Source organism: Lepisosteus platostomus, chromosome 15 (assembly GCF_059453375.1).
Source record: "Lepisosteus platostomus isolate fLepPlt1 chromosome 15, fLepPlt1.hap1, whole genome shotgun sequence".
NCBI lineage: Eukaryota > Metazoa > Chordata > Actinopteri > Semionotiformes > Lepisosteidae > Lepisosteus > Lepisosteus platostomus.
This window is the reverse complement of record NC_142625.1, coordinates 13,430,544-13,447,793: the sequence shown is the minus strand read 5'-3', so window position 1 is coordinate 13,447,793 and position 17,250 is coordinate 13,430,544. Positions and strand designations below refer to the sequence as shown.

The following is a 17,250-nucleotide window of genomic DNA, read 5'->3' as shown; positions in this document are numbered from 1 at the left end:
CCGAAACGTTGTGTTCTCTTTCTTCTTTTTATCAGCATGGAATAAACCTATTACTTGTTCCTAGAAAACAAACTGTCAGCTTAGATGCAGACCACAATACAGAAGAATGTATGTTAGTCATGCAGGAGAAGTATTGCTAACAGAACATTATGGGTGGTAAAGTAAATGTGTTCTGTAATGCCCGGTGAGATGGTGTGGATTTGAAAGAGGGGTCTGTTTATACTGTATCTCTGTTTATTAAAACATAGAAGGGGTAAAGAAAAAGAATGCTTGGAATAATTCACAATAGCAAAGCAGTTCCCCAAGGGGTCTCCCAGTCACTGGAAAGGAATTGTCCGAAAGGATTAAGGCTCATCCCATGGCTCTGTCTTCCTGAAAACTGAAACGCTAAAAACAGAAAGAGAGCTGTAGACTAAACAGCCAGAGAGTTACTGCACACAGACCTGGGGCTGTGTGTAATAGACACTGGCCATGAAAATGTGTTGGCTATGTTAGCAAAGATGATTGGAGCTGCATGATATGGTGTTATGAAAATTGGTTTCCATGCCACCATATCTGCTGTGTTTGTTTGAAGTGCTCTGACCCGGAAATTCCTCAGTGCCTGTGAAAAATCTCATTTTTTGCAGCCATCCCTAGAGGCTGACAGGGTTAAATGAAACCAGAAAAAAAAGACATTTTATTCCCCCATGCCGCTGCAATGGTCTCTTTAAGCAGCTAGTCACACAGTTCTAAAGGAGACCTTGGGCAGTTTCTTGATCCCTCACGATAACATCTGTCTGTTTTATATCTCCTTCTGTTTCAAGGACTATTTGCAAAGCTTTTATCGTTTGCAGCTTGTCTTTTCGAGATCGCAGAACTGATCAGTGCAGCTTTTAAGATTTAAAGACAGACTTTCTCAGTTGCTTCTTAGACATACTTACCAGCTTCTTCTTTTGAAACACGGTGTCGAATTATGACATATGATTTGCCGCTGCTGACAAAAGTTTGATCTGAGTCTGCAAAAGACGGGCTAGGTTCTGGCCAGGGCTGTGCCAGTGCAGGACTTGTCAGCGCCTGCCTGGCTGTGGCACTCCAGCCCAGTTTCACAGTTCTTGTGTTTGCCGTGCAGGATTATAGTTGACGGCAAAATGAGGCAATAGTTATGGAGGCTATGGGATACTTCCAGTCCTAAACACTGGAGGAGAAGAGGTCCAGAAACAAAGGATTTACTAGGTAAAAGGGGGAAGTGCTTAGGTTTTCAGCTGCACAGAGACCTGGGGCTGCCACTGAGAAATGTCTGAAAAGCCTTGAGGGGGGATTTCCTCTGAAAGGGAAAGCAGTTCTCCTCCCCCGCACCAGTTCTCCACTCTCGTTCTCTCTCTCACTTACTTACACTCTCGCCCTGGCCCTTCCGACTATGGTCACATCCTGCACAGTGCAGAAGGAAGGAGGTAGCAGCCGATCGAGCCGCTCCGGGCTCTGCCTGACTGGTGTAGGGTTTGGAGATCAGAGGACATGGGACTTGCCCCTGGCAGCCTGCAGAGTCCAGCCGTGACTTACTGTTGGGGATTCCTACACCCACCACCTTCTCGGGCACATTTTGATCAGCGTGGACCCAAGGCTGAACTATCCCAGGGGGCTGACAGCCAGCAAAATTCTTTTGGGCAGGATTACATAAAGAAAGATGACCAAACCTAACAGGATAGCCAAGGCACCTTAGGAAAGATGGTAACTGACTTTTTTTATTTATATCTTTAAAGGAAAAAGAAAACTGCAGATGTTTTCTTTTATGAGCACTGGGACATATAGCTTAAAATTTCAAAATGCCCTTTAGCTATTCATTCAGGTAGGTTTGTGCTTAGCTGTTGCTAAACCATTTTTTTTTCTTTGTTTCGAAAGAATTCCTGAACTGCTATTGAATGGAGCTCTCAGTGCTTTCCAAGTGTGTTTGCTTTTCTGGCTGTCACTAGGAGCTGGGGATGACTGAATTGCTGGGGAACTGCTGAATCAAGCAGTTTTAAAGCTTAGTTGGTCTGTCGCAGTTTTATTACTATAATTAAAATTATTGCCACTGTTTCGTTTTAAATGTAAGATCTCCCGCTGATCTGTTTCTTTCTGTTTTTCACTACGCTCACTGTATTTACAACTGGTTTGTCATGCACCTTGTTTATGAGCCCTGTCTCGTGTTTTGTCTTACTGTAGTCTCTAGTTTGAATAGAGCACTTTTTCGCATGTTTAGCACAGTGATGTTGGATGGACATGCTCGTCTTCTTCTCGATATACAGTATATGCTCTGTCTGTTCCAACACTTTTGTTCTGTGCAAAAGAAAAGATCTGCATTTTGGCTTTGTCTGAGGAGTCTATTTGTTAACTTCCTGAAATGATTTTGCAGAATAGGCATGTGGACTTTATCAAAAGATTGCTACTCTCTCAAAAGTACTTTAGTTATGTCTGGACATGTCTGCATGAAAGTATTAATTAATTTATTCTTCTTTTCAACGTTTTTCACCCAATTTAAAGAAGAACACCTTCCATAATCCCTTTAAAATAATTACATTCTACTCCTGTTACAGTTGATTAATCAGGCCAGTACGGATAGAGTTACACTCTGATGCTGATGAAAAGGTTTTCACATATCACATTATATTTCCTCTCTGAACTGTAGATGAGGGAGGTGGACAGTTTTTCAGATAACAAGCCATGGCACCTCAACTTGGCAGGAAATACTTGTTTTGCTTTGCTTAATTGCACACTGTAGAGACACTAAGATGCTGTGAGACTCCTGCAATGAAACACTAGGAACACCAGGAGATATGAGTTGAACAGCAGCAATAATGGAAGATGCACCTAAAGAGAGAATTGCATGAGTACAGTTAGTCTTCTGGTCTGGACAGGTCCTGGTACAAACAACTTTAGATGATTAAGATAGAATAATTAGGACCTAGCTGTGATAAGTCACCATTTGCAAAGGGGTGGTATATTAAGTTTATAACATGTTTTTCTTTCCTTTTTAAAGACAGCTTGCTGGAACATTACTTAAAATAGGTGAACTCTACAAGTTGAGTGGTTGTTTCACATAATAATTCTGAATGAAGGAAAATGCAAAAGTCAAGAATCATTCAGTTCACCTAATGTCCAAGTCAAGAATATTTCCCTCTTCTTGTTTCTCCTCTCCTAATGCTAGGAAAATATGCAAAGTGGTTGTCATGTTTCAGAATGGAAATTTTACGTTGTAGCTTGAGGTGAGTTTTTCTCGTTTGTCCCAGTATTCATCTTGCAGTTACCAAATCTGTACACGATCATTTCCAAGTGAATATTTGAGAATATATGTTATAAAAGTGGTCGTTATTAAATATCAACCTGACTGTTGCCCTTATGTACTGTAAGTGTAGTTATCTTATCTGTGGCAGTTGCTAGATTAACTGCCTTGGCAGAGAGCAGTCAGGCTTTTGAAATCCTGAGACATAAACTGCTTATCTTTACTTTATCTGGAATTTGTTACTGTTGTATAAAAAGTGTTGCCTACTATCAGACTTGCCATTGTGCTTGCAAAGATGAAGGAGACCTTTTATAGGCCATTTACAGAATTTACGCACCATGCTGGAAGATACTGTATTTTGGTTACAAGCAACCTGAATCAAGTTCTACACAGTAACTGTGATCTTGCCCTGCAGGGCATTGCAGTGAACTATTAGGCTTCAGGACTTCAAGACTTTCAAAATGAAAGGAAAGATTAGTAGAGACGCTGTGGAACCATGCTTATTTTTAATTCCACAAATTGGATTTCTTTTGGTAGGAGTAGTCCTTCACATTCCATTATTTTTCAGATTGATGGGAAGAACTCCACATATAGTATAATCAGGGACAGAGGTAGCAAAGGAAAATAACTTTGTGGATAAGCTAAAATGATTCTCTGTAGACAAACCATACAGTTGAAATTTGTAACCTTTAATCTTTATATTTTATAGTTATATTAACCTATCCACTAAGGGCCTATATTTTTCTTAATAATAATAATAATAATAATTGCTTACAATTATATAGCACTTTTCTGGACACTCCACTCAAAGCGCTTTACAGACTCCCCTCCGCCAACACCAATGTGCAGCATCCACCTGGATGATGCGACGGCAGCCATAATGCGCCAGAAGGCTCACCACACATCAGCTATCAGTGGGGAGGAGAGCAGAGTAATGAAGCCAATTCATAGATGGGGATTATTAGGAGGCCATGATTAGTAAGGGTCAATGGGAAATTTGGCCAGGACACCGGGGTTATACCCCTACTCTTTTCGAGAAGCGCCCTGGGATTTTTAATGACCACAGAGAGTCAGGACTTCGGTTTTACGTCTCATCCGAAGGACAGTGCCTGTTTACAGTATAGTGTCCCTATCACTATACTGGGGCATTAGGACTCACATGGACCGCAGGGTGAGCACCCCCTGCTGGCCCCATTAACCTCTTCCAGCAGCAACCTTAATCTATGACTGTTAGTGTAATTTTGGTATTTTATTGTTTAGTATTTAGGTTTAATTTCAGCAATAAACCAGGCTTCTACTGCATAAAAGTCCAGAGATATTACAAAATGAGTGGACATAATTTTGGTTTGAGGAGACATCATGCCCAGCAGAAATTGATTTTTTCACAAAAACAAGGTGACCCTAATTGGTTAACATCACTTCCACCACAGGTCTCTTGCTTGTATTTAACCAAAAGGATATCACACTGCACACAGTGCCAGATATGGCTATACACTTGCAGACTGGAGACAGCTAGGGAAATTGGTGTAAAGCCAGTCTGTTAGCAGCCAGTAGAAACACACAGCTGTTCTTCGAAACAGCCGTTCTTAATGTGAATCTCACTCCCTGGCCACTGACAACTCATCAGTAGTGAACAATACTGTTATTTGTTCTTGCGTTCAAATCTACTTTGTTCTCAAAGATTTTCACGGAGGTTTTGCATTCTTTTCCCTCAAACCAAGCCTCCTTTTTTTGTTTGAATATTCCAACTAAGGAAATCGAAAGTTTAAGAAAATAAGCTGATTCGAGTTTAGTGTTTGATTCCTATCTTTGCCAGAACATTCTTCTATTTTCCAAAACAGAAACACACAGATGCACACAGCAGTTACTGAGTTTGCATAACCATATGCAATATATGCATATTTCTTACACTCCAATGGAAAAGAAGGAAGGCTAGTCAGAGCTCAAATGAAAGACATGGCAGTGTTTAATTTTCCACTCAAGTGTGGGGTGTGAAACTCCCTGCCAGTTCACATCAGGAACGCTGAAACTCTTTGTATCCACTTGAGCCTGAGATGAAAACATTTCTTTTCCAACATGTATTTGCACAGGTTTTTGGACTGTAACTGGAGTGGTTTCTCGCTTTGTGTCGCCTTTACTCTGTCAACATATTTAAACAGTTGATTTGCTTTGAATTTTGGATCACATGAGATTCGTTCTGCACTTTCTTATCCTGTAAGGAGCCACCTGTCCCAACACCCTCAAGCAGCTTTCCTGCTGCTCACAGTCCTATCATCGCAGATGCATCAACAGAGAATAGAGAACAGAGAATAGAATCCGCCACTGTTTCCTGCTCAGAAGAACACACAAGTGTGCACAGACACATGCATTTTCAATACTCCAGGGTCTGTGTTAAGACTGAGTGTCCCCCATGTGTGGTCTTGTGGCATGCTGAGTTTGTCAGCTCGCATAGATATCACTACATCTCACACCAAGTCATATTGTGTGCTCTGTTCAAAAGATTGCTGATTGGTTACTATTACATTAACATCAATATGCTGCTTTGATACTTAAAAAAAATATTCCTCCTGAGAAAAATAAACATGTATTTCATAATTTATCATGTTCTGTACAATTGAGGAAGACGAATGGCTGCATTGAACCTACTGTAGATGCCGCAATGAACTCAAGTTGTAGGGTGGCTCAAAATGGGAGAAAGCTAGCATACAGAGTCTTGCCAAGACTGGTAAATAAAAACCTCCATCCAACACATTTCTTTTTTTCTTGTTTTTCCACTATGCTGGTAGGGGGACAGAAATAAATTAAATGGACAGATTTGATGTCTAGGATAAAAAGCCGTAAAACCTCAGCTTTTTAATGCTCAAACGCATCCTCATTAGGTTTAGCCTGGGCATGTCAGAGCATCCCACACTGTGGCACAGTGGCTGTAGACATGTCAGTGTACAACACGATGAGATATACTCAGAGCACACCCAGCCATGCACTGTGGAAGTGTGGGCTATTGTGAAATGGGACCCTGTGGTCGGTCTACTTCTGTTCACCTTTTTTGGCTTTTGGTTCTTCACAGCCAACACGCTTTGCAGGTCTGGTCCACTTGGACTCCTCTTCTCATTACCATAAAGCAGCCGATTCTGCAGAAGAGAGCGAATGGGCATCATTTGGAATTCCTGGAATTCTGCGAGTGAATTTTAATCAGACACTTATCATTCACTTTGCTATAATGATACTGTGGGGTTCTTGCAATGCACTCTGGTTCTGATGGGCTATTGTCTAAACAAGTCTGCTGCTTAAAGATTCAGAACTGGTTTGTTTCCAGAACAGAGATTTCATTTAGACCCTTTAGGCTCATTCAGATCCCATACTGCTCTGACTCGAACTCAGCTAGACAGCAGGGGTGGTACATGACTGGGTTCAATTAAGAACGAATGCAAAACTTCAGCTCTCTCTGGAGACATCTAGAAGAATTATTTTTTTGGCATTCACTTTTTAGACAAAGCTGTAAACAAAGCCCAAGTGAAACAGTATTTATTTGAAATATAGGTTAAATGTTTCCAAACAAGATTAGACTTGGTTTCTTTTTTTCTCTGAGAACAAATCCCATATTGCTTCTGACTAAAGCATGCAAGCATTTCCTGTCACTCAGGCAGTCTGCAGGCAGCAGTACTAATCATCAAAGAAGTACAGTTATTAAAACTACGACAATTATGTTTTTCTTAATATTAACTATAATATAACAATGGTATTAGTTGTGTAATAGCACCTCAAAGCATGGTTTTTTGATATGGGAAAAAATCAGCACATGGTCCCCATCTATCTTGGTTATTAGAGTGCTGTATGAATGCAAAGATCTTTCAACATAAACAGAAAAATAATATAAGTATGAAGCTAGATGCTGTAATTACAATCTCAGCATCAGTAATCATATAGAATATAATTCCAGTGCTATATTTGGATGACTGCACTGTGGATGCCAGTCCTGTCACTGCACTCCTTAGCTCTTGGTGTGGAGATCCATAGAAGATTAGTTGTCATTTCTTACCTTCATAGGATTGTAGATGTGCATTCCTATTGCTGTTGTTGTATTTGGCTAATGTTTTGATCCATTTTATCCAACGGGTCTTTCATTTGTACGTATTTATACAGCTGGGTATTTTAAGGCTCAACATGGTGATACGAGGGTTGGCATTGCTGTCTCACAGTTTAATTCCTGTGGTGCTAACTGGATAGAGTTTGTATCTTCTCCCTGTGTTCACATGGGTTTATTCTGGCTGCTCTAGTTTCCTCCCATAGTCCAAAAACATATTGGAAGGTTGATCACCTTCTGAGAAAATGGGCCCTGGTGTGAGTATGTTCATGTTTGTGTGGGTGCCCCCTTGAGCCCATTGCTTACTGGGATAGGCTTCGATTCTGCACAACCCTATATTGGATAAAGAGGTTAGAAAATGGAAGGCTGGTATTTTATGGGCACAATCTGAGTAAAGTATCTCACTCAAGGATACTACAGCAGTGTCTCATTTGGGATTTGAACCCGCAGCTTCCCAGTTACAAAGCCAAAACGTTGCCCACAATTATAATACGAAGAGGTATGTGATTGAAAAGCATGAACCTTACACAGTGCTTAACTTAAATGAAAAATGGATACAAACATGTGCTAACAGTACAAGCAGTCTTCAGGTTTCCCTGTTGTTAGTATTTAATACCCCTTGTATCCTCTAATGATATGATCCTCTAATTTATTGGTGGTTATTCATGTTTTATAATTGGCTATCATTATGAGTTTCAAGAGAGAGAAGATCTTACTGATGCAGTTTTCAAAAGTATTTTTTCAAAGGGAGGAGAACTCTTTGTCCCATTCAGCTAAAAGTTCATTTTCTTTACTGGAGCTGTTGGAGACAACATTGTAACGATGAGAAACAAGGAACAAGGCATTTCTGTGGCCTTTTAATTATTCTGAGGTCACATAAACTATAGGTCACAGAAGCAAAAAGGAATGACGATGAACATGGATACAAGCAGTTGAAAGAAGGGATGAAAGAGTTAATGGGCAGTAAAAGGAAATTCCACGTCTCCTCTCTGAAGAGCCCCTTTTTATGTGAATATAGTGAGGAGGCCTTAAGAATAGGCTGCTTGAATTGTGAGCGTATTGCCAAGCACCAGAACCCAGCTAATAAGAGCCCAGGAGACAAAGCCCACACTGTCCCTGGGAATAGAGCTGGCTCCCCGTGGAATGGGAGAAAGGCTGAGGAACAGAATGAAAGCTGGGAGGATGGGAAGAAACAAGAGGAGATGGAAGAGGGAAAGCAGCCAGCGAATTTCTTGAGCCCGCTCAGGACATGCACACACAGGCCTTTTGAACCTCAGTTTGTTTTCATTCACTTGCAGCTGCGTGGTGGTGTGGTGGCCCCGCGAGTGCTGGGTGAAGAAGCAAAGGCAGTTTTCCCACAGTGGGTCCCTGTGCTCTGTCCAGCGCTCAGCCACGGGTTGGTTTGCCCAGAGTCTAGGCTGTGCTTGTTTTCCTCCTGCTCGCAGGGATGTGGGGCCCGCTTGTGGGTCACCAAGGCCACATCATAACAGAAGAAAAACATGGATAACATAAACAACAGTCGCTGGCCTTAATACACTTAACAACATTTAAACACCTGCTGCCCGGCTGTACAGTATGTGAACACCAAAAGGATATTGGAAACGTGCTTTACATCAGACAGTCAGTGCTGTTGTTCGCCGTCTGTGTGATGTTGGTGGGGGTGAGGGATTGTACTAGCCAGACAGAGAATTACCCCTCAAAAGAACTACAACAACAGCATCAAGGTCTTGACAGTATATTGTGTCAGACCCACATAGGAAATCTGCGGTTGTTTGGAATGGATGACCTACCCATGTTGCTGTAGCAGACTAGTGGATTCACTTGGCTTCCAGCAAGAAGCAGCTGAGCTCAATAAGCTACAGTACCACACAAGCAAAGTGATCCAGCTGCTCTCCTTTCTTCCTGTTCCAAAGCTGGTTGATGTTTCAAAATCAGGAGATCTCTATTGCTGTCAGTGACTTGTGTAGGAAGGTACAGTACCAAGGTTCTTGTCTTGTCTTGTATATTATTATCAGTGCATTTGTAGAGAGGGTATCCTCATTAAAGTGCTTTTTTGAAGTTCATGGAAGTTAAAAGAGATTAAAAGTTTTTTTTTTGCTTTAATGTTTAATTTACAACCCTTAAATGAGCACACAAAATCAGTTGAAATAATCCCCTGCCAATTCACTGGGTCTTGTTTAAGAGACATCTCAGGTATTCATGTCCAACAGAGCTCTCTGAGGTGTACGAGAAAACAACTCTCCTACACTAGCCCCTTTATCTTCACAGAGCTTCTCTATCCCCCCTTTAGGTCAAGAATTATATCATTAAGAAATACGTAACCAAAAGAGAGGAATACAGCACAACAGGATTGATACAGCGTCTGCAAAGGTTATTGGACTTAGTCATAGTTAGGCCTCTAAAAACACCTGTTATCTCTACTCTAAACCCACAAGCAGGCATGCATAGCCTGGAGGAGCCGCTTTCGAAGGAGAGATGTTTTTATTTCTTTTTCTAAGCTCTATTGCTCGGCTGCTGGCTATATGATATTGGCTGTGCTCTTGTGTCTGATCGTAGGGTCACACAGGACCTGCCTCCCCATTATTCCAGCTCCGATGAGTCACTGCGAGCTGCCTGCTCACCTCTGCCCTGGCCGCAGTGATGTTTCACAGCACAGTCACTTTTTGTGCTGAATTTCCCACACTGTCTCTGGGCCGGGGGTACTCCTTTGTACTGTACCTGGGGGGCTTCAGACTGCCCGTCTCTGAGTATGTTTAGGGATAAACCTGGAAGTCTGTTGAGCCAGCAGAGGCAGAGGAGGTGTCTTCAGAAATGACCTGGAGGGACAAAGGACCTTTCAGTGTGGATATTGTCTGTTTTGTTTTTTAAAAATATTGATTAAAATAAAATCCAATTGTGATTTCCACAGAAATTGACTCAATGAGTAATAAAAATGAACTTTTTCAGCCACTGTGTGTCAGTACTCATTCTTCCCATGTAATCATTCTTCCACTAATATACTGTAAGGGGTCATAGATCAGGAACTTTGGAGTTCTTCAGAAATCTTAATAAAATACAGAACATATTTTTGGACTGGAACACAAACCATTGAAAACGTAGCAAGTTGGCTTGATTTAAGGAGTTACTTTCTTCTTGTAATTGGAAAAGATACTGAATGAGATTCTGATTACAGTTTTAAAATTAAATAGTTACCCACTGCACTATTTATTTGACTTTGCGTTTTAATAGGTCAGGCATTTTATTTTCCTGGGATTCGTGGACGTACTGTACCATAGGAAGAATCAAAAGAATGTTCTTTATGATCCGATGGAACCATTGGGGTGACATACTGACTCTGTGAACATGTTTGGGGTCCACCAGATCCATTGAATTCCATTACATTTACAAAGTTTACACTACAGTCCCCCCCAATGTTTATGAGGATGTTTGAATGTTAAGGTACTGCTGTATACTATAGTTGTACTGTATGTATGGCATCTGACAACCTGAACCAGCCAAGCGCAATACAGGCCTTGTCAGCTGGTTTATTTGGGCCTGTGAAATAAAGAGACTTAATGGGAGGTTAATAGGAGAGTCTCCAGGGCATTGTGAGAGTTTCTGACAGTGAAATTGTCTTAATTACAGCACAGACACAGACCTCACTCTGCCCAGTAATCTCAGAAGGACAGAGGTCTGACCTGACAGGCTAATAGGCCTAAATTCACTTAATGCAGCCTGTAGCCTAGGAAAAAAAGTAAATCTTTCTCTGAGACAAAAAAGACATGTCCCAGCAACACTCCTGCTTTTTGATAGGTGGTTGGTTTAATCACAAAGGCAGCCATTGGACTGAGAAGGCTGTCAGTTGTCAGAAACCTTAATCTCTGCACAAACAGTTCCACTGTGGTCAGGATTGGCTGACACTCACCGTAAAGTGCCGCTTATTTCCCTGAGGATTCTGAGCAATTACAGCCGTCAACGGGGAGCAGGCAAATTCTGTGGTCTTGCAAGCCAAGTTTCAAAATCAAGCTCATTAAAGCTCCTTGCTTAGGATCATCAGGAAACAAATAGGGTGATTAATCAAGCTCAATTAGTTCAGCCCACAACAACCACTACAGTAAGTAAGAGCAATAAAGTCTGCACAGTATTGGAATCTGTTCCTCCAGGTGTGTCTCAGGACCTTAATAATCACCTAGTCTTACAGTTGTGGATGGGTCGATTTACTGAAGTTGTGTGGGTCTTTTAAAAGTTGTCCATCCTCAAGGCAGGCAGCAGGAAGGTCTGATGCAGGTTTTCTTAACTGCAGTCCTGCCACAGCTCCCCATGTCTCTTCCCAGCAGTGGTTCACCTTGATTTCTTATCAAAGCAGCACCTGATTTATTTTAACACTGACACTGCGTCATACAGTGTGCCAAGCCATCACATGTCCTGGAGTTTAAATAAAGTGGAGAGGACATCTGCGTGTGTGATAGCAAATGTAGGGAAGTATGGATTTCAAATCAAAAAGAGGGCTTGCCGTATAAAATTCTGGATCACAGCCTTGTAAGCAGTACATCTTTTAATCAGCAGCTCTGCTTGCGTTCAAATGATCCTGGGGTCGCCTTTAGACAGAACTAAGTACGTCTTCGCATCTCTGCATGTGCTCTTATATGTGTTAGGCCGATTTCCATGTGTATTTCAAATTTCTTTATGCAAATACAGAGGCAAGACATGAAGGCATAAAATACTCACAGACTTCTGAGCAAAGCTCATGCCAGAGAGTTGCAATACAAGGCTTGGGGTCGAGTCTGAATAGCGTGCTGGCAGGGTGTCAGGCGTAATCGGATACAAAAGACTTAATGCAAACCTCCCTCTTCACTTGGCTGAAGATCAGCCTTTGAACTGGTTCCAGTTTGGTTGAGATTATGTGCTGTTTATATCAAGGGCTCTGGTCTCGGAGACCCCTGGATGGAGTACAAAAATGTATGTGTTGAACATGGAAACGTGGATGATCCTGGGGCTTAGCAGATTGATTAAGGTCAAGCGATCTCAAATAAGATAGAGTATGTAGTGCTGGCTTTGCTCCCCATATGAGGTGCGCAGCCTGGCAAGGTTAGGGGAAATGCAGCAGCAGGTCAATGGCTTCTGCTCTGCATCTACAGCTGTGATACATTAAGTGCAGTGGTATTTTCTTATTAAAATAAACTCATCATGCACCAGAACGTCCTTGTGCAATTAGAATTCGGAGGCGTACATTTCCACTGAGGAAATTAAGCTTTGGCACGTGTATTGGAATTTCAGAGACACTTTTTATGACTACAGGAAAGAGAAAAACAGCAATAACTGCTCATTCTCTGTAAGCATGCTGAGGAGAAAGTCTGCTACAATGTTGTAGTTAGCTGCTTATTTACATTTCATAGCTATTGGGACTAGAGTAAAACACTGTAGAATATCTACAGTAAGTGGTAATGACGAAAATAACACTTAACTGTACAGTATATCCATGTAGGCTTGTATGAGCTTATCTGATTGTCATGAAACACGTGAGATTTAGTCAGATTGTCTGAAATGTCTTTCATTGCTTCATTTGAGTCTCAGAAGCTGTTAAAGAGGCTTGTGTATCAACATGAAAAAGAATCTTAAATCACAGGAGAATCTAAGCCATTGTTGGTCTTGTGCTGAAACTGTGCAATACAAAGTAAATGCTCATCTGTTTGTGCAGTACAGTATATGTAGGCTCAGAGGCCTGTTAAACAGGTGGGACAGAATAGCAGCTGTTGAATGGTTTTGAGACTGTGGAGGAAACTAAGAGACTAGTCAGTGGCACACTTGTGGGAGGAAATACAGTATTTAAATTTGTGTTTCATCATTATCCTTTGGCCTTCTGGAATATGGCTGAACTAAATCAAGGAGGGCTAAATATGGAATCATGCAGGTCGCAGGTCAGCAGTGTTCTTTATACTATGTGTTTTATATACAGCTACTGCGAATTTCCAAACATCTCATATCAAGACTCCTAGCTATCTCCTTTTACTCTCAATATGCAGAGACTAGATCAGTTAGGAACTTCACCTCTGTTTTAAAAACAAAAGAGCTTGTTTTGACATTTGTCTGCTTTACTACGTTAAAAATCTGCAATAAAAATGTTTTGATCTTAACATAAAAAAGAAACTAAATATGAAGGCCTTTTAGCTGAATTGCTTTTGCAGACTGAGATGTTTTGCAGCTGCACTAGGGAAAAAGACGAATTAAGATCAATTGGGTTCAATTCTTATTAGCAAAACTGTGTGAAACAGACATGTAAAGTAAACAGTCTCTCTGGACTTGAAAGTAGTTGAAAGTGTCTTTTTATGTTCCTTATTTTCCAGCAGGGAATAGTATGGTGTGTGTATGTATATTTTTTCTGTTCTCTTCTTTATTTGAGTATGTGAATTGTCTGATTGTATGATTTTTGTGCTTGCTTCTAATGTAGTCTTTTGTGTCCTTCGACTACTACAAGTCCTGGTAACTGGTGGGACCTTACGAATCTCACTGCAATTGTTTTATCTTTTTAGTTTTGCTTCATTATTGAATCTGAATCAAATTCTTTATAGTCTAACACTGTGCCACAAGGCTCCTCCCAGTCAATACTAAAGTCAAATTTCTTTGGAAAATCTCCCAGAAGAATTGGCAAGGGTCAACTTTACATTTCACAGTCAGGAAAAACATTTAAGTGGTGTTTTTGTAAAACCCTAGTTTGTCTTTTACGTATGCATTCATTTATTTGTATTCAGGATAGATAGACCCAGTCTAACATGCCAAACACTTTAAAACACAAAACAAATGGGTAAGATGTTGTATTGACATTTTCAGTGTCCTTGGAAAGTCAGAGACATTTGAAAAAATGCAAGATCCATCCAGCTGTTTTAAGCAGAGGTTATAGGGAGTGTATGTTAGAGAAAGAAAATGAACAGACAAATTAGAAATACCAACCATGTGTTCTCATTCGAGAGGTTAAAATTCATAAATGAAATTATACATAAACTGAGGAAAATGGGGGAAAAAACTAACAGATAGAAAAAGGTGGCTTTTTACACTTCTGGGAAACATAAGACATCTTTTAGCTCCTTGTCTACAAAACAGACAATAAGGCAATAAGACCGCAGGACACCTCATGTCACGTGATTTACCAAACCACTTTATACCATGTGGTGTTGCGGGAAGCCGGGGCCTACCTGACAAGCAAGGAGCGCAAGGCAGGGTACACCCTGGACAGGGTGCCAGTCCATCGCAGGGCAAGTGCAAGCCAGTCATACCTGGGGACAGTTTGGAGGCCTTGGTAAAGGCAGAGGGGGGAAATTTGGCCCAGACACCAGGATCTGCCTGGGGATCTTTAATGACCGCTGAGAGTCAGGACCTCGGTTTAACATCTCATCTGAAAGACGGCACCTGCTACAGTATAGTGTTCCCGCCACTATACTGGGAAATTAAGACCCACACAGACCAGAGGGTGGGTGCCCCCCACTGGTCCCACTGACACCACTTCCAGCAGCAACCATAGCTTCCCAGGAGGTCACCCATCCAGGTACTGACCAGGCTCAACCCTGCTTAGCTTCAGTGGGTAGCCAGTTAAGAGCAGCAGGGTGATATGGCTGCTGTCTAGGACTATATCTAACCAAAATAGTTCAAGTAGGTAGCTGCATCAGCATGCATAGGCTGCAAAGGAACAGGTAACAGGTTCAGGTGAAGAAGGCTTCACAGCTGAAATGTTGTGTTTCCTTTCTTATCTTTTCAGCATGGAATAAACCCATTACCTGTTCCTTATAACCAAACTAGAGCATTGATTGCAGTAGTCTTTGAAAACAGAGGTTTCTGTTTCTTTCTCATATTTCTTTAATTTCTGCACCTTGATTTGGTCTAACTGCAACCCATCTGCCCATTTTAAACTTTCCATTTAGTAGATGGTGAATTTCTCTTTATTGGTGGCTTTTGCCCAACAGAAAAGTACCATCAGCTGGTACAGTACTTTTAGTATTTGTCCAAGTTGCAATTGACTGTTGTGTTAAAATTTGAATTGAATCTGTGCCTGTGTTTGTAAAGGAAATATTAGTTTTGAGAAGAATTGAGCCTTACCATCTACTTCTCAGTCTCCTACATTTTCTCACATTCAGTATCTTCTTCTGCAGAACCCAGACTCGCTGGACTCTTCCATTCAGGGTGCCCTTTCGGCACTCTACCCGCCATTTGAGGCCACTGCACCCACCGTCCTCAGCCAGCTGTTCCGGGTCATTGAGGAGCGTTACCAAGGCGACGCGCTGCAGTGTCTCCTGGACTTCCTCATCCCTGCCAAGCACATCTTGGAAAGTGTACAGCAGGCAGCCTGTGTAAGTGTCTTACAAAACAGAAAAACAATTCATACTAAATCAGTTGCTCCACCATATGTGTTTTATTTGTCAACAAGGCAAGCTTTTTAGGGGGGGATGTTGGCATTTGATGAAGATAGAAGATAGATGAAGATACAAGATAGATGAGAGAAGATGCGATGTTAATGTCAGATATATTTTATGAACATCTTTGACAAAATGTTGCACATAGCTTTAGTTCACCCTAACCCAGTTTGTCCCAGAGCCAGTGTGGACTCCATCTTCTGACTTTACAACCTGTAAAGATGGTGGGGTGAGGGATGTGAAAACGAAACGCAAAAGGAGTGGGATATTTATACGTAGGTGGGTGGAAGTGGCCGAGATTAGGGTTTGACCTCCTCCTGAATTTTTGTGTTCAACTCCATTTGTTTGTTTGTTCTGCCTCTCAGCGGTTTGAGTTTGGTTCTGTACTTGGGCTGAACTTTCATGGTCTCCTCTCTTTCTCTGGCTGCATTAGTTTCTTCCCATCTAACACAGCTATGCTGACTTGCAAACTCTCAGTTGTCCGTGTGTGCATATGCATTCTTTCCAACCAGGGTGGAGTCCCACCTTGCACTGTGTGCTTCCAAAATGGACCTGATTCTCATGACCTTTACCAAGAATAAGTAGCTTTCTGATATGGATGGATGGGTCGAAGGTTTACAGAGTTTTCCGACAATCTTTTACTAATTACCCACTGAGAGCAATCTCCCATTAATTAAATGCATGGCAATGGCAAAACTAGAATTTTTTGAACAACCAAATAGTTGAAAAGTTGTCTGCTGTTATGAACCGTTAAGTACGACAAAAATAAAATTGTTTAGAAGCTAATCAATTATTGAGCTCAACTCTACATTCATTTCTCTGAAAGATATATTACCTAGACAGGAATACAACAGCACTGAGGAAACATGACTTTGTTTCTTTGTGTTTTTGAAACTGGCAGCTTCAAAGTTAAAAAAAAGCCTAGTTTATCTGTCATAAACATGGATGTTCCATCTTGTGAAAAAATGCTAATCACAGCCTAGGGGTGCTCTGCTGATTCAGGGTTAGGTAACGGGCTTTCTCAAGCATTTACCAAGTGTGTACACATATAAATAATATAAATTCACACTTGAGAAAAAGGTAAAAAGATCAGTTACTCACATTAATGCGATTTGATACCACACAAGAACAAAAGAATTTTATTGTCAACCAACTTAAAGAAAGTCTCTTTTATGTAGCCAGAGAATCAGCCTATTGTTTTGGGGATGGAAGATCCCAGTGGTTTTAGTGTTAAGAGACCCTGTAGCTCAGAGCCAGACAAGAGAGCTGGGGAGGCTTGTCAGTGTTCCAGAGGATTATATTGTTTTGTCAGCGGGATATGTCAATAGATGATGCAATGTTCCACAGATTCCCTTCTCAGGAAGATGGAAAAGCTGTCTTGTCCTGTGTGGCCTTGGTAGCTGCTGTAGCCCTTTAACAGCCCCTTATTCTTACATAGTTGGATATTAACAAGAAAAAACTGGATACCTCTTTAGGAGTATCATCTTTCCAGCCCAAGTCCTAATTCGTGAAATACTTTTGATCCTGGTTTTGTAGAAATTATGCTT

The 17,250-nt window shown here is 41.2% G+C and overlaps 1 protein-coding gene across 3 annotated transcripts in view; it reads left to right on the top strand.

Moving 5' to 3' along the window:
* Positions 1-1,141: 1,141 nt before the first annotated feature.
* LOC148648015 (pleckstrin homology domain-containing family G member 4B-like) overlaps positions 1,142-17,250 on the top strand; it is a 44,699-nt gene continuing 28,590 nt past the window's right edge. Inside the window, exons 1-2 of one of the 3 annotated variants that reach the window (XM_088607589.1) lie at positions 1,142-1,707; positions 15,443-15,640. In XM_088607589.1, the coding sequence (XP_088463715.1) occupies positions 1,705-1,707; positions 15,443-15,640 (201 nt within the window). In that variant the 5' untranslated portion in view covers positions 1,142-1,704. The remainder of the gene's footprint in view (positions 1,708-15,442; positions 15,641-17,250) is intronic. The other 2 variants (XM_088607588.1, XM_088607587.1) reach the window with 2 other exon arrangements.